This window comes from Pempheris klunzingeri, chromosome 13 (genome assembly GCF_042242105.1).
Source record: "Pempheris klunzingeri isolate RE-2024b chromosome 13, fPemKlu1.hap1, whole genome shotgun sequence".
NCBI lineage: Eukaryota > Metazoa > Chordata > Actinopteri > Acropomatiformes > Pempheridae > Pempheris > Pempheris klunzingeri.
This window is the reverse complement of record NC_092024.1, coordinates 19,606,025-19,629,619: the sequence shown is the minus strand read 5'-3', so window position 1 is coordinate 19,629,619 and position 23,595 is coordinate 19,606,025. Positions and strand designations below refer to the sequence as shown.

The window sequence follows — 23,595 nt, the reverse complement described above, 5'->3', positions numbered from 1 at the left end:
GTTTTCCTCCCCGCTGGCCGTAGTGGCTGTCATATGTCTGACTGAGATATCACTTACAGGGGACACTGAACGCTGCAGGTTGACCAAACAGCTGATAACAACTCCAGTAAATACTTCTTAAAACAGAAATCACTCTGCAAAGTCTTCATCTCTCACCTGGTGTACCATTAATTCATTCATTCAAAAAAAAAAACTTCACCTTTTGATCAATCAGCCATCGTTTCATTTATCCGTCTCTTTAAGTCAGCCTCTCAACCGGGGCATACTTATGCCATTATCACAGCAGTACCTGAAAATAATCTGACATGATTGTGTGTTTCCATGGCAACCATGCCAATGTCTGTAGCAGTTTCCCAGTTCCTGTCTACATATATAATTATCATCACACATTACAGCACCGAGACTGCAGAAATGAGTGGAGAAAATGGGCTTTAGCCACGCAGAGCCAGAGACAGTGTTACAGGTTATACTTATGGACGTTAAAATAGGGCTACTTACAGTGTACGTTAGCATAAAATCATAAATAAAGACCGGGTGAATATTCTCCCTGTCGATCATATAAAATGCTGCCTTCTTTAGGTTCAAACAGACAGTTTCTCAGATGTGAATATTTACTGGTTTTCTTAGCCTACAATAATTCAAACTCATTACTTCTTGGTTTTGGACCAATGTTCAGGCATAATCCTTGGCTCTGAGATATTATCATGAGCTCCTTCCAATATCTTTCTGACATTACTGTCAAAATGCAGATCAATCAATTAGTATTATATGATATTAAACTAAATATTGTTGAGTTTGGGACTCTCAGTCACACAACACAAGCAATTAAAACTTCATCTTTTGGATGAATTCATGATCAAATCATCACGATACAATTCTACTTTAAGTGAATATATTCCATTATTCGGCCCTACTTTCATAAGTCAAAGCTTCATCTTTGACATGTTAGTGATCTCCTCCTGTAGTTGCTCATTTGCATCTATATAAATTGAATAAATGTGTCATGTCGCTGTTAAAAATCAGTGACATTCAGTCCTACTGTGTCCAGTCCGCTGTGCATTTGTCCACATGTCTCTTGCATCCTCACATCTTTCTGTTGTTGTTGTTATTGTTGTTTGTTTGGGGGATCAGCTGTCAGGTGCGTGTCCCAGGCTGGGGATAGCCTGCTGGAGAGGGGAAATGCAGGGACGTGAGAACCCCTTGCAAACCCCCCATCTGCACGTCATGGAACATTTGCAGAACAGGGACCTCCCACCTTAAAGGCGTGCAACAGAGAGCAGACACAACAGAGAGATCTGCCCTGCACCGGACTCACCATCTTAGGTGACAAACACACCTCTCCATGCCGAGGACCGGCGGAGGAAGAAGCCCTTAACGGCGGCTTTAAAACACCGAAAGAGCGCGGTGAGAAGCAGCGGGGAGCGGAGGCTTACCGGACACTGTGCCACATGCAGATAACCTCATTTCACCAACATGCTCCTGGTGCATGACAGGAGGTCTTGTTGTCCCGGGCCGTCTGTGCACAGCAGGGGTGTAGAGCTCAGTTTTGCGCCGTCAGCGCGCTTTTGAAATGTCCCGCACGGCTGTGGTGTCATTAACGATGCGAACAGCAGGGGGCGCTGACAGGAGGCAACACCTGAGATAATCCTCCAGGAGTGATCAGGAGTGCAGAAGTCAAGCTGATACAATCAAAACTCATGAAAAAAGTGATTCGTTTGAAGGATATCCTCTTTTTTCACATGCAAATAATAGATATAAAAAGGAGAGTGTCTGGAAGCTTTACTTAGTTTATTTGAGCCTTTCTTTACATATAAAACATACACAGTGGCATTGATCGGTGCTGCAGACTGCATAAAAATCACATAAAAACGTGTATCATTTCACTATTTTGACATTAGAGTTCACATTTGTCACACACACTCTGCAGATTAATACAAACAGGCTGTAAGTCAACCTAAAGTCACTGTTATGTAAGAACTCTGAGCCCGAACATAAGATTTTGATAATAAAAGTAAAAACAAAAACAATCGCTAAGTAATGGTGTTTAATTTAGTCCCTGCATTGGTATTTAAAAAAAGAAACATTACAGTGCATTTTATGGGTTCCTGTTCAGTGATTTGAACGTAGAAAACTCTTGCTGCTCAGCTCTGTCTGCTGCTCTTCCAGTGATCCGGTCTCCCTTTAGGTGGCACCTGTCAGCCTCAGCGTCCAGGCCCACTGGCACGGCATCTGGCTGAAGGACAGCTGGGGCAGGAGCACCCGCAGTCCGCTGGGCTTTACAGCCTCCCACTGCAGAGGCCCGTGACCGAGAAGCACCACCTTTTTTAGAACAAAAGCAACACGTGAACAAGGTTGACATGTTGACAGAAAGGGAGGTAAAAAAGAGAGAAACTCTGTTAACAACAAGTCAGCCTCATTTCCCAGGACAATGTAAGAGGGTTAGACCATTTTGCCGATATATTGATATCCCCTGCTAATATGATGGATGTTCCTCCCTGACCTCTGCTCCATTATGACAGTCTATACAACCAGCAATACATGCTTTGTTTTCTTTGCAAATGTAATCAATTTTTTTTAATCAATTTATGCTATGAGATCTGAAACAATTAGATCATTTTCTTTAGTCACTTGTCAGAAAATGAAGCAGCAGCTATTTCAAAAGTTGTTTAAACATTTAAATAATTTCTTAAACAACTACTATCTGGTTCCAGCCTCTCCAGTGTGAGCATTCACTCTTTTTGTCTGTATTATTTCACAGGTAATTCAATACTTTTGATGTATAGACAAATACTGGCGGACAGTTTTCTCTATTTTCTGGCATTTAATTCATGCATACCTGGAGCTTCTTTATCACTAAACACAGTATTAAGCAGCTGCTTTTTGCTGCTTGTTGGGATTTTTTATAAAATAAATAAAATACATTTGTTTTATTTAAAGAACTGAGACCAAGTTCATACTGAGCAGTACACCTTGGAGCTGAAAGATGAAACTAATTGGTAAACTACTAATTCTGCACTGCAATAGTCAAGTCTTACCTGAGTCTGTCCCTGTGTGACCACTGGTTCATTCAGAATCACAGAGCCATCATTGGGCCACTCCAGTAAAACGGCAAAGACGCTCTTTTCCTGTGGTCTGAAAGTGTACCTGCAGATGATTCAAAATATAATTACTACTAAAATTAGAACGTCTTATTGTACTTGCATTTGTTTGACATTATGCAAAAGGGGACACTGAATCACACACAACTACAAAACATGTTAAAGATGACACAGTGTGAGACAAAGATGTCTTTCTAATGAGTTCCTTCATGGAAAGTGATCACAGATTATGAGAGATTAGATTAGCATGTAAACTAAAAAGAAAATTAGACTAACAGTGGTTTTTAGACACTGGGGAGACAGGAAGTGTCTTTGGTACTGCCAACAAACACAAATAATACCATCAATAAAATCATTCACTGTGTCATCACCTGCGACTTACTCACTCTATTAATACTAGTTATACAATATGTGAGTCTTTTAGTTACAGGCACTGTGAAAAAACAAACTCTACACAAAGATTTGGGGATTTTAAAATCTAAATATCAAGAAAAAAGGGAAGGAAAATTGTTAATATAATAATTATACAATACATAAATATATATGAATGATGTGATTTTGATACAATGAATCCAAAGTGTTTGTTACTGCAAAGAGACACATTTCTGTACATGAATTAAGATTTTCTTTTCTTCGTCCTCTAACTAAAGGTGACTTTATCAGGAGATTCTGATATATGGGATGATGTTTCTATATGAGATATACGTGATATGTGTTTGATATTTTGAAGTATGGCTGCTGTATTGCTGCTTTTCTCTAAGTACCTATTTCTATGCATGTGGTTTCCTGTCTACAAACATTGTGACCTGATAGAAACCCAAGTAGGATCAAAACATGGCGCTATTTAAATTTTGTGGCATGGCGCAAGTGTGCAGACATTCAACACTGCAAACATAGAAACACATTAAACAAACACAGATGAGAACCCACCAGACGTTGGGAGTGACGGTGTCGTTCTGAGCCCGCCAGGCTGTTGTGTTGTAGATGGCCTCCCCATTGACCTTCAGCCACTGACCCATCTGCCTCAGACGTTCCTCAAAGATGGGAGCGATCCTTCCATCGTGTGTCGGCCCGATGTTCATCAGCAGGTTTCCCCCACAGGACACAGTCTCCACCAACGTCTGAAACACATGTCACACTTAAAGATGTCGTACATGGCTGCTGAACATTAAAACATCACTATGGACTCTTTTTGCTCTGTATGTTCAGCGACACCAAGTTTTTAGTGAAGAAATTTTAGTGCTTGTGCTGCACAAAGATTTCTTTACAGCTGGAGGGCGCTGTTCCCTCAGGAAAAAGGACTAAAATGGAAAAGAGAGTGAATCATTTAAGTCATTTATTAAACTAAAAATACCACAAAAATACAGGTTCCAGCCTCTCAGATTGAATTATTTGCTGGTTTTCTTTGATATTAATAATAGTAAAGTGAGTGATTTTAGACTGTTGTTCTCAGACAAAACAAGATATCTAAATAAATTAACTTGAGCTATTCAAATATGTTAACTGGAGCTGTGCTTTTTTTGGAAATTTGTCTGAAAAGTGATCTGTGGAAAAGGTTTAAAAATCTCCAATATGGTAAAAATGTTTTTACAATCCATAACATGCCGTTTCTGAGTCATTAAATCACACATACTGACTTTGTTCAGCAGATTGGCTTCCTTATTAAATAGTTTACAGTTATATACAGAGATATTGAGCTCTCACCGCCACAAGCTGCTCGATGGTGAGGAAGTCACTGAGAGGAGCGTTACGTCTGTAACCCCACGACTTTGTGTCGATGGTCATGCAGTTTTCCCATTTGTGTTTGAGCAGGTGTCCTGGCTGGTAGCGATCAGCACAGGTGTAATATCCACCGTGGGTGCAGATGGAGCCATAGCCCCAGCGATCATTCGTCACCACTGTGTCTCGTACAGGACTGTGAAGGAATACAGGCTAGTAATAAATCAAACAAAACATTCACCTGCTGTATAAGTTCATTTGACTTCATTACCTGTCGTTATAGAGCCAGGCTAAGAAACCTGTGCTGTTCCAGTACTTGTCAGGCGCGTCTCCGTCCCCGTCAGACCACAGCACCTCCGGTTTGTACTTGACGATGAGCTCGTAAAGCTCAGGCAGAGTTTTACTGGTAGGAAAGTAGTTTGTAGTGAAGACATTGGCAGCGTCTTGTTCAAAGAGCGGATTGAACCACTCAAAGAGAGAGTGATACAGCCCTAAGCGCAGGTCACTGTTGGCACGGAGGGCGCTCGCCACTTCACCTACGAGATCTCTTTTTGGTCCAACATCCACTGCGTTCCAGTTCCAGGAGTTTTTGGAGCCCCACAGTGTGAAACCTGAAAAATAGATAAAAGCCTTTTTTGTGTGGCTGAAAGTAATATGGCACATGTAACAAAAGCTTCAAATACTTAGAGTCATGTCCTAGTTATTGCACTTTAAAAACCTGTCCTGTACCTTCATGGTGTTTTGTGGTCAGGACGATGTACTTTGCTCCTGATGAGGCAAAGATGTCTGTCCATTCTTTGGCATCGAAGAACTCAGCAGTGAACTTTGGAGCAAAGTCTTGATATGTGAAGTCTGGAGGGTAATTCCTCTGCATAAAATCAACATATGGCTTTAGCTTTTGCTTCTGCCAGTACCACCTGAAATATTAAACGAATGCAAAACAGCTTGAGGAACGATCATTTTGATTTGCAACGGTAAAATACATGAATATTTACTGCACGTCAAACAATATGTGCAATTTATATTTAGGGCTGACATTCTTTGGTGGAAAGCGAAAGATTTTTTGGGGTTACAAATAAAAAATTTTGATAAAAAGGTTGAGGGAATAATACAAAATTAGACCCTCAGTTCACCTAAAGTCAGTCACTTAAGAGAGTCCACTTAAAGACAAGATCAGGACTGATTAATTAATAACTATTGTTAACATACTTTAATACTCTAAAGTAGCTGATCTGGAGCTTTTGATCATACTAGATGATCTTCAGTGGATGATCAAATTTGATCCTTGGCTTTTAGCCAACAAGGAAAAGATGGAAATGTAATAACCTATAATGGATTAATCCAAAAAGAAAAGGGACACTGTGTTGAAATTATATCCCCATCACATTTTATTTTATTCTATGCTGCATCTTCCTCCAAACGCTCTCTTCAGACTATTTGTGACAGAATCACAGAACTAAGGAAATTCATTGATATTCCAAAATCCACAATACCATCAGCAGGGCTCGTCTTGCTCAATGTCACAATTTTAACAAAACTCCTAAGTTGTATGTGAAGCTTAAATCATGTTTGTTGAAAACATAACCAGCCAAACTAGAAGTGGTGAACAAAACTCACCAGAACCATTCGCTGCCGAAGCTCGGAACAGAGAACACCCCCCAGTGTATGAAGATGCCAAACTTGGCCTGATCGTACCACTCAGGTAGTGGTCTGGAGTCGATGGATTTCCAGTTAGGTTCGTATTTTGCTCTGCTGGTGCCGATCGACAGCATCAATAGCAGGAAAGAAACCGTCAAACCTCCCATATTTCAGGTCCAACTCACCTTCCGTGACCAAATGTTGCTAAGAACAGGACGGCTACCACATAATGTGGCATAAAGGTGACGTGAAAATATCACATAAAGTAGCGAAAGTGATATCACATGATAGGAAGAAGACAAGGAAGTCGACAGTAGTAAATACAATGCTACAGATTCACCTCCAATAGAACGCAGCCTCTTTAACATCAAACACCGGAATGTTTCATTTGTGGACCGTTGTAGCGCCGCAGACGTTCGGCCTATCAGAGTCAATAGAACGCCGCTCTCCCGGGCAACGCTGCACTCTACAGCTCGCGCTCCATGAGAGCACGCATGCGCGGTTCGCCTCTCTTTGCGGAAGTAGTAAATGTTTTGGTTTTGAACTTAGAACGCAAGACCGTCCACATGCAGGGTTACATCGACTGTCACTGTCACATCTCTGCGGGGGATTTTGACAAGGTGTGAAGGACACAACTGAATGTTTTGTCTCTGAAATAGCTTTTATGCGTTAACTGTTCCTTTTTCTGTTGTCAGGATCTAGAGGAGGTGGTGGAGAGTTCAAAGAAGGTGAGCCCGCTCAGCTGAGAAGCAGAATGTTCATTATTGTGAGTGTGTCTAACTCATTTCTTTGCTTAATTATTTCCAAGGCTGGATTGTTGGCGCTATTAGCCGTGGCCGAGCACGCTGGGGAATTTGACAAGATTATTGAGTTGTCACAAAGGTATCAAGTAACTAAGATCGCGTTACTTGTCCATTTGTACCAGTTTTTAAGTTGGATATTCCACAGACATTCACTCCGGACTCAGCAGAGTTTCATCCAGAACTGTTTGAACCATCAATAAACTACTGTTTGACATAATGTTATTTTAATATCTTCATGCTAATTTGCCAATATTAGTGACTCAGAAATTAAACGAAATAATTCTCATCCAGCCTTGTTTTTCTTTATTCATACACATTTCTTCTGTTTGTCTCTAAACATTTCACAAGTTTCTTCATTAGCGTTCATGTAATGTCACTCTAAATAAATACCAGAAATGATTAATAAACAGGACAAACCTCTTAATATTGTATTTTACTGCCTAGCTGTGCCTATAAATGTGGTAGATGAGACCTATTTAGTAAAATTTAATATATATATTCACTAATATCAGCAACTCAGAGTGAATGTATTGAAATGATAATTATTTTTAGGTCAATCAAACAATAATTGCAGCCTCTGGAGGTGAGCTAACGGTCCTCCTGCTGCCAACACTGGGGGAAACTCAGTAAGAAGACTGAATGTCTGTCAAATATGCAGCTTAAAGTTCTTCAACTTCAGCTTAAAGTTCATTCAACTTCACCACCTAAAGTTTTTATGTTCTCCTAGGTTCCCAGGTTTTATTTTTCCCTGCCTAGGAGTCCACCCTGTTCAAGAGGTGTCGCCGGAGCAGCACAGAGGGGCTTCTCTCCAGGTAGGTTGGATTTTTAAGGGAACTGGGAGTTTCCCCATATGAATAAAGGGTCCGATAGTTGTCATGTGCAGAGATCGTAAAGCTCAAGTCTGTCGATTTGACTTAACTTGACCTCACAGCACAGGAATACAGCAACATTTTTTTCCAGAAACAATGTTCTGACTCTCAGTGATCAACAGAAGACAATGCAAACACTTCCTAGGGGAACTAAAGTAAGTCAAATGAAACTTTCCTAGTGAGGACCCACAGTAACAGGGACATTTTCTCTGAAAAACATTGTGTTGATGTTTTTTAAGACTATAATTTTTCAATACTATGAGCACTGCAGACACACTCACAGTGATGGGATGGTGGTAGAAATCTGATAGACAGATGTCTTAAAACCCGGACAATTCCACATGGATGTTTTTTTTTGTGATGTGGATGACTTTCTGCAGTTTTCACGTTATTGGAATGAGTAAACGTTTTTTTTGTCTTTTATGCAGGATCTAGATGCTGCTTTGCCCATAATAGAGAAATACAAAGAGCACCTTGTGGCCATTGGAGAGGTAATTATTCAGTATTTCTGATGTGATAGTCGGAAGCAATCTACTGCAGAGGACGAGGTCAGCAGAAGAACGTATTTTAGCCACTGTAAAAAGAGGCCCAACCAAAAAAATCAGTACCAGTTGAAGTGTACGCTATATTTAGAGTATGTTCACCACTTTACATTGCTGTCACACAGCCCTTTAAATGGGGAGTTGAAATCATTCTCTCTTTCTCTTTGCTCACTTCAAAGGCACCAGACTCCATTCACAAATAATAAGCAATATAGTAAAATAGCATCTATACCTTGAGGAAGACTCCATCAATGACATGTCAGTTCAGATGTGAATTAACCATTTAAGATACCAAAGTCACGCAATAACACAAGCAAACTATCCAATTGAGGCAGCAGTGGAATTGCAGCTGTTCTGTGAGGTAAAATTGCTGTTTTGGGGAAAGGAGTCTGGTGAGTTCAGTTCCTGGTTAAAAAGACTGTCTGTCGCCAATGTAAAGTGGTGAAAATATTCAGAGTACACTAGCCTCATTGTTGATTTAGCCATCGTTGAAATGCCTTAAACCTGCATTCTTTGTAATGACCAGCAGGGGGCGACTGCTGTTTGCAAAAAGAAGTTCAAATGAATGGAAGTCTATGAGAAAATAAGCTTACTTCTCAGTTGATTTATTACCTTAGTAAACATTTTCCTAATGAATTTATGGTCTCAGTCCCTAGTTCCAAGTCTTCTTCAACACAGCATGACGTTCATTTAGTACTATTTGGTCCCATTTAGAGTCAAATAAACAGTAAAGCAGGGCATGCTTTACTCATACAACCCCACTTCAAATAATCTGAACTATCCCTTTAAGTGAATTGCAGTTTGCTGTCCTGGCTGTCTTTTCCATTCACATAAACTCTTTTGTTATTTTAGGTTGGTTTGGATTAGCGGCGACGCTGACAAAGAGGCCCAAAGGCAGGTCCTCATTGGTCAGGCACAGATAGCGAAGAATCTGGATCTCCCTCTGTGAGTTATACTGTAGCACTGTAGATGAGATCAACTCGACTGGTAACATTTGAATGTGAGCTTCAGAAAGCGTAGTTATATTTGTGTGTTTCATTTCTAGAAATGTTCATTCACGGTCTGCAGGAAGACCCACCATCCACCTCCTGAGGGAGCAAGGTAAACAGCCAAGTTTAGATCCTCAATTTGAATAAACTGTTTACTTTAGTATTTGAGATGGAGACTACAATTCCTAGTCATCACTAGGTGTGGAAAAAGCCCTACTTCATGCTTTTGATGGGAAGCCGTCCGTTGCCATGGAGGGAGTCAAAGCTGGATATTTCTTTTCTATCCCACCTTCCATTATACGGAGTGAACAGGTACAACAGAGCACCTGATCATGTTACATTTACACTGTGTAAGCATACAACCTGTTTTAAATGTCCCCTTCCGTGACACTAACAGATATTCTCTTACAAATGCATTTTCTTATTAGTCATTCATGTAAACAGACAAAAACACGGACTCTATCGACACGGTTGCAGATTGTTTGAATAAATTTTGATTTACATTTTACAGATAACAAACTACTGACATGGTTTCTTAGCACTGACGTGTTTACTTGGCTTTTATTAGCCGACTTTATCACACTGAGTGTTAATGATTGCTGATGGTTTCTTTGTGTATTTTCCACCAAGAAGCAGAAACTTGTGAAACAGTTGCCTTTAGAGAACATCTGTCTAGAAACTGATTCACCTGCTCTCGGCCCAGAAAAGCAGGTAAAGTAGTTTATCCTTCATGTTAGAATAAACCTGCTGACATTCCAGCACAGTATATTTGCTATAGTCAGAGCAATTTATGGCTGTGACAGTTGTTACTTGCATGTTTTTACATTTTCAGGAGGATATTTGCAATATCTTCTTGGCTTTTACATGTATATTTGTGACACATTATATTTCTCAAATACGTTTATTATTAAGATACCCAACGTTTTGTTCACCCCCTTGTGTTCTTTTTGTTGTTTGTCTTGAATGCAGGTGAGAAATGAGCCCCAAAACATCCGTATTTCTGCTGAGTACATCAGTAAAATCAAAGGAGTGTCGCTGCAGACGGTGATGGAGGTGACGACTCAGAACGCTCTCCGACTCTTCCCAAAGCTAAAGTGTGCCATCAGACCCTGACAAAGCTTTAAACATTCATTTCATCAGTCTAGAATAACTTCACGTGGAAATCTGACTGAACCAAGATACTCTGACGAACAAAAAAAAAAAAAACCAGAGGGTCAGATGAGGTCTAAATCACTGAGTCACATATTAGAAACTAAACAAACTTGCATGTGGACAATAAACATGTACTTTAGTGCTGAAAGCTATTTATTTATCTCCATTCATTCTTAAATAAAGATGAGATAACGATTTAACACACAAGTTGGATATTTCTCATGTGTGTGATACATCTGAAACATCCAGAATTTCATAAACACCCCGTAATAGAAACAACAGCAGACATCCATCACGTTTAAACATTCTTGTCATTGTGAAGTGAATAATCATGATGCTTTCATTTTCATCGTTGCTCTTCCTCAGTCACCTGTACTGTTTATTTCACTTATTCAGTCAAAATCAGCTGCTGGAGCCAAACTGGAACAGTTTCAGTTCACAGCTGTATGGGGTATTGCTGCCTTCAAGTGCACCTCATAATATCCTACTTTAGAGCTCTGAGATTTTAGAGTTTCACTTTGGATGTGTTTCTCTGCTGATAACACACTGTAGTGTGTCAAATACATCTGTATCAACTCTTAAAAAGAGCTTTAGAGTAACACAGTGGAAGGAGAAGCAGTAAGTCATGAGCTTAATGTAATGGTTTACTTTATTGTTTTCCAAGAACATTATCCAAGAAAAGTGTCCACAGTGAAACTGGTAAACTTTTATGTTTCAATTTATATATAAATAAAGCTCAGTTTTGCATTTAAACTTAGTTTGACGTCGTTTTTTTTTCCTTTAAACAAAAGTGCAGTTTACCTTTACTTTATCATATAATACATAATATTTTTTATTTTTGGTTTATTTTAATTAAGTCGTTTACTATTTGGTGCGGACGACATTTACAAAAATCCGGATTTATGTTTAATCGTGAACGCAGCATATGTGCACTTCATGGACCGCCCTGCATGCACACGTCAGCTGTCTGACACACACACACACACACACACACACACACACACACACACACACACACACACACACACACACACACACACACACACACACACACACAGCGTGTCCATCCAGTGCGGAGGTGTGTTGACACCCGCAGCTCGCGGCTCCGCTTCGCCTCATTGGCTCGTGGCTGTGGACCTCACTACGTCCCCTCGTGGGAGGTTTGCGTGTCCTTCGGCAGCTCGTCGCCTCCTCGTCGGAGTTTGAGGTGTTTACAAGAAACTGTGTCAAGTCAAATCAAGGTGAACTGCGGCTCGTGCTGCAGTTGCACGATGCTCACTGCACGTTCACAGAGCTGAGAGGACTTCTGTTGTAAAAGCTGGTGAGTAGAAAGTACATTTTCCACTTTTATTCATTTCACCTTGTGCCTCAAATCAGCCACAACTCATTGATTTTATTTTAATGTCATGCTTGTTTAAAACTTTTCAGTGCGCATGTTTTAGCCTCTCTGCTCTGTTATCACACAGCCAGCCATGTTGGTGTTGCACTTTTATCACTATTTGATTAGGCTGATTTTTTCCCAAGCATGCTGAGGACATGGAGTCCTGCTCCACTTCTCAAGCATGGGAACACAAACTGGTGCTCGGACACTGATGAGCTCCATCACACCTCACACAGCCTGAGAAACAAACAAGCAACCTGTTGCAGAGCCTTGTTGTTTCTGGTTCTGCAGGTCTGAACATCAACACCATGACAGGTGACGCGGTGGTCTGGAGGGGTCTGACCTGGGTGAAGCAGGCGGCCAGCAGAGCCCCCCCAGGCGGCCTGCAGGGCGCCGGGCACCAGAGGCCGGTGAGCCTCCATCACAGCGCCGCATCAGCAAGGGTGAGCAAGTCAGCCGTGATTTGGCCGCCAGACAGCTGCAGAGCGGAGTAGAGTTTCACAAACATGCAACCCAGATACCTTCTGTGTTTGTTGTCCGTCAGCACCACAACAATAGTGAGCCGGAGCGCCAGGCGGATGATGCTGGAAGAGAAGGATTTTTAAAGTGTGACAACTGTGAAGTAAAGCTTCACTTTTAGACCAGCGCTTCTCCACCTGTTTGGCTGGTGATCCCTTAAAATGCAGCAGAGTGTACACGTCGATACAAGCTCTTAGACGAGCAGCATCTTTTGGCAAGTTTTAATTTCCATATTTCACTGATGGCTGTGAGATCAAATCCTCCCCTTCATCATCTGTCATCATGAGTTAAAATAGTACAGACGTGTGTGACAGTAGTTTGTTTAAAAACCCGTACTGTTTTACTTTAGTTGAGACCGATTGTACCGACTGGACTGGAGGAGTTCAGGGAAAATTAATTGTCGTTGGGCCCTGTGTTGACTCTCAGTATACAAGACTGCTACATTATCTCTCCAGAATCCAAAAGTACTCTTGAATGGAAAAGATTCATCGATTTAACAATCAACAGATTAATGTGCATCGATTTTTTTTGTTTGTTTAATTTTTAGAAATCCACTTGTCTGCTTTCCTGCTGAGAGTCAGATGAGAAGATCACGTCACTCTTACGTCTGGCAGTAAAAGTGATGCTGCTTAACTTAACATGAAGACTGGAAACAGGGAAATTGCTAGTCTGGCCAAAGGCAACAAAATCCACCATCCAGTATTGTTTTTGTTGTTTTTGCACTTTGTTTTTGTGCAGATTAAACAAATTAGATGTAATGTGTTACTTAGTGAGCTTTAGGGGTGCTAGCAGCTGGATTTTCTTACTTTGATGAACTTCTTCCAGTGTTTTTGCTAAGCTAAGCTGACCAGCTGCTGAATGAAGCTTCATATTGAACACACAGACACAGGAGTGGTATTTTCTCATCCAACTTGGGACAGCAAAGCAAATAATCGTATTTCCAAAAATGCTGAACTGCTCCTTTAACACCTACTCACATGAATCATGTTTTGTGATCCAGGAGACGTTGAAGAAGCAGCAGGAGGTCTGCATGCACAGAGCCACAGCAGCACACGCTTACAGGTATTCGCCTCTGGGAGCTTCTTTCAGTACCTGTTTCGTTGGAGGTGTGGGTGGCGGACAGCGGACCTGCAGCGGGCGAGCAGGCAGCAAACGTCTGAGGTACCACAGGGACTGGACGAGCCAGATGTTCTCCGGGCACACGAGGTTATTTAACTCCACAGTGGGCCGGCCGGCAGCGCAGAACATTGATAAAGCAGGAAACGCCAAGAAAACAGACGTCAAGCAACATAAACAAGTGGTATCCACTGTTTTCTTTCTCAATGTTTGGATATTAGTGATCAATAATCCTTATTTCTATTATGCTTTAGAGCATTTGATTAATATTTCAGTGCTTTTAGTTGAATTCTTTTCTCATATTTCAGCTCAGTGAAAGAGCCCGAGAGAGGAAGGTGCCCGTCACTCGGATAGGACGGCTGGTGAACTTTGGAGGTAGGAGTGTTTACCGCTCGTGTCGCACCTGCTGTCTCACATCACAGCCAAAGAAAAGTGACATTAAGTTCACCGCCGTCAACACAAAGAGAAAGTAAATATTTAAAGCTGCTGCCAGCGTGCCATTCAGCAAGGCGTCTGACCCTCGGCAGCCGGGGTCAGGATGCTGGGCAGCTGCCAGGTGCTGGAAAAATGAACAATTGAACAATATAACTAACATGTTGATTTACAGAGTCAGCAAAAAAATAAGACTTTGAATTGTTTACATTTGTATTCAGTTTTTCAGCTCCTCTGACCTTTAGTCTCATTTCATTTTACACTTTTAGTTTTGCGTATATTTATCTCTTCTTACATTTCAAAGGTGTTTCATGCTCAAAAAACAAAAGTCGTGTTCACGCTCAGGCTCTTTGGAAAGTCTCAGGTGTTCATGAAGGTTGTAAATGTCACTATAAAATACACACACCATATAAATCTTGACAACGTGCCAGTGAACATGTATGTGTAAATACTGTCAGCTCAGTGTCCACCCCCCTCTTCTCCAGCTCCCATTTCACACTTCTCCATCAAGTCTTATATGTTTTAACGTTTATGGTTTTTTGATTAGACCAAACCTGATCTCTACAACGTAACTAACCAGAAACACATTGTAAGTATTCTTGACATCTAACAAATGTGTCAAATGAAATAATTTGCAAATCAAACTCTTGAACACTGCATCCGCGTTTACTTCCTGTTCCCTGCCGCCCACAAAACACTGATCCACAACTTCACAAAACTCCACAGGGAACCTTTTTAATAAATTTTTCTTAAAGCCTCAGATGTTCAGAATGTGTCTTAGAGCTGAAGCAATTTATGAAGTAGTTCAGGGATTGAAAATTAATCTGCAACAGTTTTGGAAATTAATTGTTTAAGTCATTTCTTAAACACAAAGGCCAAAAATGAATTGGTTTTAACTTATTTAATGTGATTATTCTGTTTCTCTTCAATTTTATAGACTAATCGATTGATTAATTGAGAGGACAGGCAGCAGATTAATTAATCAGTATTAGTAATCATTAGTTTAGTTTATGAACTCAGTTTTGAACTATATGAATGCGATGATCCAGAATCCTGATTTAGAGCATTTACTAACTCGTTAACTCTTTAATTAAATCGACTCTGACATCATCTTAAACAAGGCGAGAGCAGCAAAGGCTCATGGGAGTTTATGCAATTTGGGATGACGTATGGACGTCCCTCGGTCAGCAGTTTTGCACAGCTGGGGTCAGACTGTGGGAAGTGCTGACGAGCTCCTTCACAGGACTGGAAGTGGAGAGTATCAATAGCTGAGGAAATGTTTGAGTCCCTCCTGAGAATCCAGCTAATGTAAAACGTGTTGTCAACTATCAGCCTTCTCCTCATCAAAGGGCAGCACACGCACAGAAGTGTCAGTGGCTTTTATTACTCTCTGTCTTGGCTTTAATTTACCCCTGATCTGTGGAGGGCTCGGAGCATTGCCCTGAGGAATTAGACCTGCCTCTGTTTGCTGGCTGCTGTTTTCACGTCCTGTTTTATTGCTGCTGTTATCAGATGCAAAACGCTGTGAGTGTTCATAAAAAAAAAAAGGGTTACTGTCTGTTTATTCAGAGACGGTTTGTGAATCATTTTGATATTCATGTCTTCCTGCAGGTCTGGCGGTCGGACTCGGCATTGGAGCGATTGCTGAAGTGGCCAAGAAGAGCTTAAAACCCCAAGATCAGCGTGGTAAGAGGAAGATTTTTGTGTTAGTGGTGGCTTTAGGAGTGTTTAGTGTTTTAATGATCATACTGTGAGTATAAAGACCTAAAGTCAGACCTTTTAAAGCAATTTTCTCATGAATATCGTTTAAACTAGAATAAGCTTCAAGTTTCAGACAATGAAGAATATATTATATGTAAAGAAACAAGAATCAATATGTCTAAGCATAACCACAGAAACATTTAGGTTAAAAAGAGTCTATTTCAGACTAAAAAGAAAAACATTAGAACCCATGACAGTACGATTGATGGGTCATTTGGATAAAATGCTTCTCAAAGGCAGAATTGAAAAGTAAAAATCCAATATTGCTGTAAAGCTGTTCGTTGATTGGCAGCAGTGTCCGCGATGATGTAACACACCCTGAGATGACGAAACCTCTGACAATAAATTAAAGTACGTTGTTTTATGTCATATTATTACATTATCACACCACCCAACTGTACCAACAACCAGCATAACAAATACATATAAAGGTAAAAGGTGAGGGTTCATCATGTCCTTAGGTTAACACATCCTAACTGTTTTCTGAGCTTTAATGAAAGAAAAAAAAAAAGAAAAAAACATTCTTCTGTGACACATAATGGATTTTTTGGTGTCCACCAAGTGACAACACACCAGGATTTGTTCCCAGCTACCAGTACACCACCACATGTCATTCCCCCTGTAGGGTGTGCACAAAAATATCATGGACATTGGCCTGACTGCAAAGTTTTGCAAGTCAGCACAAACGTTTTATATCTATTTTTCCTCCCCCCATGTCCTCTAAGGGCTCCATGAAACACAGTACATTCAGGGAAAGAATTAAACTGACAAAAGTCCCTCTCACAGCTAATGGTGAACATAAAATTACTGTAACTACCAGAACTAGAGTGAAATACTGCAGGAAATATAACCAGTATCAATGTTATCCATAGCTGAAATACTATCACTATCACTTGTTCTGAATGATATGTGTGTGTTTGCTAGGTGATAAAAAAGCCATATTGGACTCGAGTGCCTTCCTCTCCGAAGCCAACGCTGAAAGAATTGTGCGGACGCTCTGCAAAGTCCGAGGAGCTGCTCTAAAGCTGGGACAGATGCTCAGTATTCAAGGTGAGGAGCCATCAGAAAGGTATGAAGAAACATCCTCCTCAGTGCTACACACTGCTACACACTGCTACACACTGCTACACACTGCTACACACTGCTACACACTGCTACACACTGCTACGGCCTGTTTTGTGCAGTAAACCCACATTTATCAGTGTGTCACTAAGGGATGGACGCTACACTGGTGCTCCAGCTCCCCAACACGACTTCATCATGTTTCTGATTCAGACTCGCCGGCAAACGACCTCTCAGTAAAATGTCATCACCTAAAATAAACCAGAGGCCGGCTGAACACAATCGACGCCATTCCAGTCGAGCTATTGTGGGCGGCCGAGGCCGAGCTGACTGCTGCCGGCCGACTTTAAACAGCACGCTTACACCACGGTGGTGTTATGCACGCTGTTATATACGGCCCCATTTAGTGCCTCTGAGAGTGAAGTGTTTGTTTTTCTGAAAGTTAAAACCCACAAGGTCACTCAGTAACACTTCCTGCTGTTTTAAAGGTTCTGTTTCCTGTTCAAACAAAGATGGCGGCCGGATGTGACAAAATTTACAGATTTATTTCATATTTTCATAGTCAGGTGAGTTTATCTATGTTCATGTTGAGTTTCAGAGTTCAGCTTGACCTTGGAAACAGCCGCTGACCAAACAGTCTCACTCCGGTCTCTGTCTAGTAGCTGCTCTGGAGCTTTTGATCATTGATTGAACATGATTTGTGTGTTTTATGTGAGCTCACCAAATAAGTTTTCTATCAACTAAGCTGAAATGACAATAAAAGCTGCCTTTGGGCAAAAAAATAATTAGGATATGTCACCTTTTAGGGACCAGTGCTTTAATCCATCACTCTGAAATTCATCAGCAGATGGATTATTACTGAAAATAACCATCAGTTGCAGCCTGAGATGTTCAAATTTAATTTTCTGAGCACTTTAAGGTCTATAAGGTCACTTTTAAGCCAACAGTCTTTAAAGTGTCAAAAACATCATGTGTCATAATTCGGGTGGGGTTTTTATTATGTATTTTACATACATTCATTTTTAATTAGATTTCACTGGAAAGGCAACAAAACGTTTTGTCACTAGAGTTCAATTTTCTGTATTTTTGCAAGGTTTACAGGGATTTCTCCTTCATTCGTGGCTGAGCCCTGACCTGAATGTTTAACAGTAACTTCACCAGCCGCCACTGTAACTTTGTCCCTCTATTATTCTCTCCTTTCTCAGATGACGCCTTTATTAACCCTCAGTTGGCCAAAATCTTTGAGCGTGTCCGGCAGAGCGCGGACTTCATGCCCTCCAAACAGATGATGGTAAGGCATAGAGAGCTGCAGCAAATGAACACACACTCTGTGAACCGTGGGGCTCAGAGACGAGTCGGTGTCTTTCCTCTCCGCAGAAAGCCATCAGCAGCGACCTCGGGCCGAACTGGAGAGACAAGCTGGAGTACTTTGAGGAGAAGCCGTTTGCAGCAGCGTCCATCGGTCAGGTGCATTTAGCGAGACTGAAGGACGGCAGAGAGGTCGCCATGAAGATTCAGGTGAGACGAGCGATAACACACACACAGAGGAAATGTGACAAAATACAGCAAATTAAAAAGAAAAACCTCACAATGCAATCTGCTCCTTCAGTACCCCGGAGTCGCCAAGAGTATCGACAGCGACGTGAATAATATCATGACTGCTCTGAGTTTGAGCAACGTGCTGCCTGAAGGTAACATTGTTGGAGGGCTTCTTATCATTTTTATGATAACAGCTGCTATTGTCTGATGTCAGTCACCTTCACTATTATCGATATACTTCATACCTCCACAAGCAGCCTCAATGTCATGATTCGTCTGCTCTCTGACGTCGGCCCTCCTCTCACAGGCCTGTTTCCTGAGCACCTCATTGAGGTCATGAGCCGCGAGCTGGCGCTGGAGTGTGATTACATAAGAGAGGCGAAATGCGCCAAAAAATTCCAGTGAGTTATTCACACTTTGTCTCACTACACAGACTGACTTTGGTTTTATTAGTTGAAATCTGTGCGGCCTGGATCCTCAGTGTGTTTTTAAGCTTTTAACTCTTTGATATGAAGCAGTAGTTTCCTGTGACTCCTCATCGTGCTGTAGGCTGTAAGTTGTCACATGTTGTGAGAAATTCAGGTTTAAAAGTACAGAGAAATGAGAGAAAAGCCAGAAAAATAAAGATAATGTGTGTTTCTTTCTCATCTCACTCTCGAAAGCAGATAAGCTTATTTCCCAAAATGATTCCTTTATGAACAAAGTTTAAACCTCAGCTGTCTAGGTAAAAAATGTTCCGCTCTGTACCAGGAGAGTCCTGGGTGCTTTTTCCTGGGCTCCACCTCAGGTGTCCTTTAACTTTGCTGTCACTGTTTGTGTGTCAGAGAGCTGCTGAAGGGTCACCCGTTCTTCTACGTGCCCGATGTGATCGACGCGCTGAGCAGCCAGCACGTCCTCACTACAACGCTGGTGCCCGGTTTCCCCCTGGACCAGGCCACCGACCTCTCTCAGGAGCTCAGGAACGAGGTTTGACCGCCGTGGACTCGACGCCACTTACAGTACAATTTACACCTGCGCCCTGCCAGGGGCTCGCCGGCTTTGGCAGCGTAATGCAGATTCATCCCACCTTAAAAACCCCCAGAGTCACATCAGCATGTCACAGAGTGCAGTTATGCTCATCAGGTTTCACTTGTCAACATTTTGGAGTCGTTATACACAGTTCATCAGCTCATAATAACACTAGAGGGACTATTTTTACTATTTTATTTCAGGCAGTTGTTTTGTTTTCTCCTTTCCTTCTGCTAGATTTCTGAGCAGATCCTGATCTTGTGCTTGAGAGAGCTTTTTGAGTTCAGATACATGCAGACTGATCCAAACTGGTCCAACTTCTTCTTTGACCCACAAGCTCACAAGGTCAGTTTGACTCAGTCATTTTACATGCATACTGTTGTTGCGTAATTATACGTATTTTTCCCCTTTTCACGGAGGTCTGTTTTTCTGTTTCGTGTCCTCAGGTCGCACTGTTGGATTTCGGAGCTACGCGGGGATTTGATAAGAGTTTCACTGACACCTACATTGAGGTGAGAAGATGTAAAGATGAACATTCGCACAGTTTATTGTGTTAATATGACGTTTTCTTGTCATTGGCTCTCACCAAATTATTCCGTTTTTACAAGAAACTTTTCTTAAAAAACAGCATTTTATCTTATTTAAGCACAAAATGTTCCTGTTGTAACACAAAATCAACCTCATTAAAACAAGGAAGGTTTCTCATCATCATTGTTGGGAAGGTTGATTTTGAAATGTAACAAGTTACAAGTTTTTATTAAAGTTACCCTGTTTATAATTGTTGTTGTTAATAAGTAATGTAACTTATTACTTTTGAAAACCTCAGAAAAGTGCTGCACAATGCTAACTTTTATTTATTTATTATTTATGATTTTAAAACGCAACCAACATAAATATAGATAGAACGAACATAAATCTTTGTATAGCTAATATAGATTTTAACAAAAAGAAAATGACATGAAACTCCTCAGGTTTATTGAAATAAATCATTTGAAACCACAAGAATAAAGAATTGATACCCAGCATACATATCTGACATTCCTCCACGGAGAAAAGACGCAAAGAAACAGAATGAATATTAAACTGTTCATATAAGCTTTTTACTGGAAAGAATATATTCAGATGTAAACTTAATGTAATCACCAACATTTTGATCAGTAACTAATTTAATTGCATATTCTTTTGGATTACATTTACATTTATTTTGTCATTTAATTAAGTAATGTGGTTACATGTTGCTAATTATAACATGATAGAAATCCTCTTAATGTAAAGAGAAGTTTCTCATGAAAACAGGATCATTTGGTTTGTTCCAATAAGAAAATGTCATAATAACACAAAAAGCATCATGTTAGAATATGAGAGTCTCGTTAGAATGAGAAGCTTTTCTGACTGTCAGTGGCTTGAAAGGACTCAAACCCTTAAACATTTAGTGTTTTTGCTGTCATGCAGGCAAACATTTCATCAGTGTACTGATTTGTGTTGACTCGAGGACCCTCTCACTTCTCTCCTCAGATTATTAATGCAGCTGCCAGCAAGAACAGAGAAGGCGTCCTGCAGAAGTCCAGAGACATGAAGTTCCTCACGGGATACGAGACCAAGGTAACAAACACAAACATCGTCACTATAAACCATGAGTGTAAAGTGTAATCCAGCAACATGTACTTATAGACTATTAAGAGGCTGCTGATGGTGCTCAGCACTGCTGGTTATCTGTCCTGCTAGTCAAGTTTAATGACCAACCTGAATTTAACAACATCTCCTGTATTTGAAGTGTCTAAACCTAAGACACAGGAGGCCATGAGAGTCTGCAGTCAGACAGAGTCTGTACCGTATGGCACACAGGTGTCCGTCCACAAAAATAAAGAATTAAAATTTAGTCACAAATGTAGTTTATTATTTCTAGACTCCTGAACAACAATCAACGTTCAGTAACTTTAACTTACTAAATCTCCTATGACCTTTAGTGCCCTCTACTGGTGACCAGGAGTGATTGCAGCTACAGAGACAGAATCAGTCGCTCTTGAATTACAAACCATTAAAAGTCCAAAAAATAAATACATCAATACATTGTAGGAATTTGTCTGTAAATAGATAGAAATGTTAAATATAATAGAAATGTTCAGTGGAGAAGAGAAGTGAATTCATCAGACATAATACTAATTACTGTTGTTATAAAGCATTTGTAAAACTGGTTGTGAAGAAAAATCTGCAGTAATGTTTTATTTCTCAGGTACGTAAATATCCAACAGTTGTTCCAAAACTTCCAAGGAATAATAGTTATCTTTGGACGTAGTCAGGCCAGAGATATGAGAATGGTTTCAATCTTCTCATCTAATTCACCAGAAAGTAAATAAGCGTATTATTTTTTTTTTTAAACTCTTTATTTGTGTTTTTTATTTTCTACAGACAAAAAGAACCGACAAAAAACAAAAAGATAACAAATGTAGTGGGGCGCCACTGTCAGAATAGAAACCTTACAAATTCAGTGAGTCAGGGGTCTCCAACCTTTTTCAAGCTTTGAGCTACTTTTACACAGCGAGAGCGTCAATGAGCTACCCTCATCTCGAAAACTCCTGTGTAGCTGTGTGATCAAGGATGCGTTTACCTGCAGATAGATATTTTCAGCCAATTTGTAGAAAGTTACAAAAGATTTGTTCTTAAATAAGCGTATTTTTCGTTTCTTTTTAACACCTTAATATGAAGTAATACTGCAGGCTGCATGTTGTGATCAGAATAGAACTTTATTGCTCTCAATTAACACAATTTTAAACAGAAATGCAGTTGAACAAAACACTCATTCTAATAAAGACTCTTGTATTTGTTTAATATTTATTGATAAAATTTGATCAATTTTAACATTATTGTCTAAAAAAGCGGCTTCCTTGGTCAGAGGTGAAGAAAAATACAGAAAATGAAATAACAGAAAGCACCTGTATGTTCTCCCTCACAGCAGCAGGTTAGCGTAGCTTAGCATAAAGACTGGAGCCTGAAGGATTGTTAGTCTGGATCTGTCCACGTTTAACAAAAAAAAAAAAAAAGAACCCGTCCCCTGAATGTGGAACTGAAAAGCCTGCTGTCTGTGTCCCGTCATAAGGCGATGGAGAACGCCCACGTGGGCGCGGTGATGATCCTCGGGGAGGCCTTCTCCTCTGAGGAGCCCTTTGACTTTGGATCTCAGAGCACCACCGAGCGCATCCACAGCCTGATCCCCGTGATGCTGCGGGAGCGGCTCACGCCTCCTCCCGAGGAGACGTACTCACTCCACCGCAAGATGGGCGGCTCCTTCCTCATCTGCTCCAAACTCAAAGCCAAAATAGCGTGCAAGAACATGTTCCAGGAGGCCTACGAGAACTACTGGACAGACAGACGCCCGGGGTCGACAAACTGAAGCTTTTCTCGCCTTGTTTGTGGTATGTTGAACGATTTAACTCTCACATTCGTACCCCTGAAGATATTTTTGTGCAACCTGCGCCAGATGTTACAGCTTTGTGTTTTTTACTGTGGTCTGCTCCACTGACTCGATAGGAAAAAAACTATCTGACTATTAAGAACACTTTAATATCCGTGTGCTTCGTATTCCATCGCTAATTTCAACCAGGAATCCCATCCAGAGTAACATGAACAAAGTAAAGTGTGAAGATTACTTGCACTGTTTGAATGACTTTACTGTACAACCTAATAATTATGTGTCTGTATGGTTTGAGGTTTGACCAGAACTGTCAGTTGAAATAAATCCACACTGATGTTGCAAAAACAAATTGGCATCAACGAATCATACATTTCTGAGGAGGCAAAATATGTTTCATTTTGGAGGGAAAACAAACTTGTGTGAGAAACAAGCAACATTATCACATCAACCTGTTTCACAAAGACTGAATGTTATTTGAATGAAAACAGTGTTTGTACAACATTTATAAACTGACCTTTACACAGTTACATCTGTGTGAAGAAGGAGGTCTTTCTG

At 40.7% G+C, this 23,595-nt stretch overlaps 3 protein-coding genes across 3 annotated transcripts; 2 read left to right on the top strand and 1 right to left on the bottom strand.

Moving 5' to 3' along the window:
* Window positions 1–1,771: 1,771 nt before the first annotated feature.
* Window positions 1,772–6,748, bottom strand: fuca2 (alpha-L-fucosidase 2). The gene is made up of 7 exons (XM_070842146.1): window positions 6,435–6,748; window positions 5,547–5,734; window positions 5,089–5,428; window positions 4,803–5,013; window positions 4,029–4,219; window positions 3,036–3,144; window positions 1,772–2,319 (listed from the first exon to the last, which is right to left on the bottom strand). Exons 1-7 carry the CDS (start codon window positions 6,620–6,622, stop codon window positions 2,182–2,184), a joined length of 1,365 nt encoding a protein of 454 aa, XP_070698247.1. The 5' UTR covers window positions 6,623–6,748; the 3' UTR covers window positions 1,772–2,181.
* Window positions 6,749–7,012: 264 nt separating this feature from the next.
* On the top strand, window positions 7,013–11,567 carry LOC139211904 (putative deoxyribonuclease TATDN3). Its single transcript, XM_070842325.1, has 10 exons — window positions 7,013–7,075; window positions 7,151–7,183; window positions 7,264–7,337; window positions 7,986–8,070; window positions 8,556–8,629; window positions 9,537–9,614; window positions 9,715–9,770; window positions 9,858–9,970; window positions 10,292–10,369; window positions 10,628–11,567. The coding sequence occupies exons 1-10, from the start codon at window positions 7,022–7,024 to the stop codon at window positions 10,769–10,771; spliced, it is 789 nt and encodes a 262-aa protein (XP_070698426.1). The 5' UTR covers window positions 7,013–7,021; the 3' UTR covers window positions 10,772–11,567.
* A 456-nt stretch (window positions 11,568–12,023) lies between these two features.
* coq8ab (coenzyme Q8A, genome duplicate b) lies at window positions 12,024–23,383 on the top strand. Its single transcript, XM_070842413.1, has 15 exons — window positions 12,024–12,131; window positions 12,483–12,634; window positions 13,711–14,010; window positions 14,135–14,201; window positions 15,870–15,944; window positions 16,944–17,069; window positions 18,287–18,372; window positions 18,459–18,599; window positions 18,691–18,772; window positions 18,928–19,021; window positions 19,445–19,586; window positions 19,866–19,973; window positions 20,075–20,140; window positions 21,144–21,230; window positions 22,726–23,383. Exons 2-15 carry the CDS (start codon window positions 12,500–12,502, stop codon window positions 23,017–23,019), a joined length of 1,803 nt encoding a protein of 600 aa, XP_070698514.1. The 5' UTR covers window positions 12,024–12,131; window positions 12,483–12,499; the 3' UTR covers window positions 23,020–23,383.
* Window positions 23,384–23,595: the final 212 nt, after the last annotated feature.

Bases quoted from the DNA above. Each gene is read 5' to 3' on its own strand.
- fuca2 (XM_070842146.1), bottom strand. From the start codon at position 6,622: ATGGGAGGTTTGACGGTTTCTTTCCTGCTATTGATGCTGTCGATCGGC. The intron at 5,429-5,546 runs GTACAGGACAGG...TCTATTTTTCAG, and splicing joins GACCACAAAACACCATGAAG to GTTTCACACTGTGGGGCTCC. The intron at 5,014-5,088 runs GTAATGAAGTCA...ATTCCTTCACAG, and splicing joins GCCTGGCTCTATAACGACAG to TCCTGTACGAGACACAGTGG.
- LOC139211904 (XM_070842325.1), top strand. From the start codon at position 7,022: ATGCAGGGTTACATCGACTGTCACTGTCACATCTCTGCGGGGGATTTT. The intron at 7,184-7,263 runs GTGAGCCCGCTC...ATTATTTCCAAG, and splicing joins TGGTGGAGAGTTCAAAGAAG to GCTGGATTGTTGGCGCTATT. The intron at 9,971-10,291 runs GTACAACAGAGC...TCCACCAAGAAG, and splicing joins CCATTATACGGAGTGAACAG to CAGAAACTTGTGAAACAGTT.
- coq8ab (XM_070842413.1), top strand. From the start codon at position 12,500: ATGACAGGTGACGCGGTGGTCTGGAGGGGTCTGACCTGGGTGAAGCAG. The intron at 12,635-13,710 runs GTGAGCAAGTCA...TTTGTGATCCAG, and splicing joins ACAGCGCCGCATCAGCAAGG to GAGACGTTGAAGAAGCAGCA. The intron at 19,587-19,865 runs GTTTGACCGCCG...TCCTTCTGCTAG, and splicing joins CTCAGGAGCTCAGGAACGAG to ATTTCTGAGCAGATCCTGAT.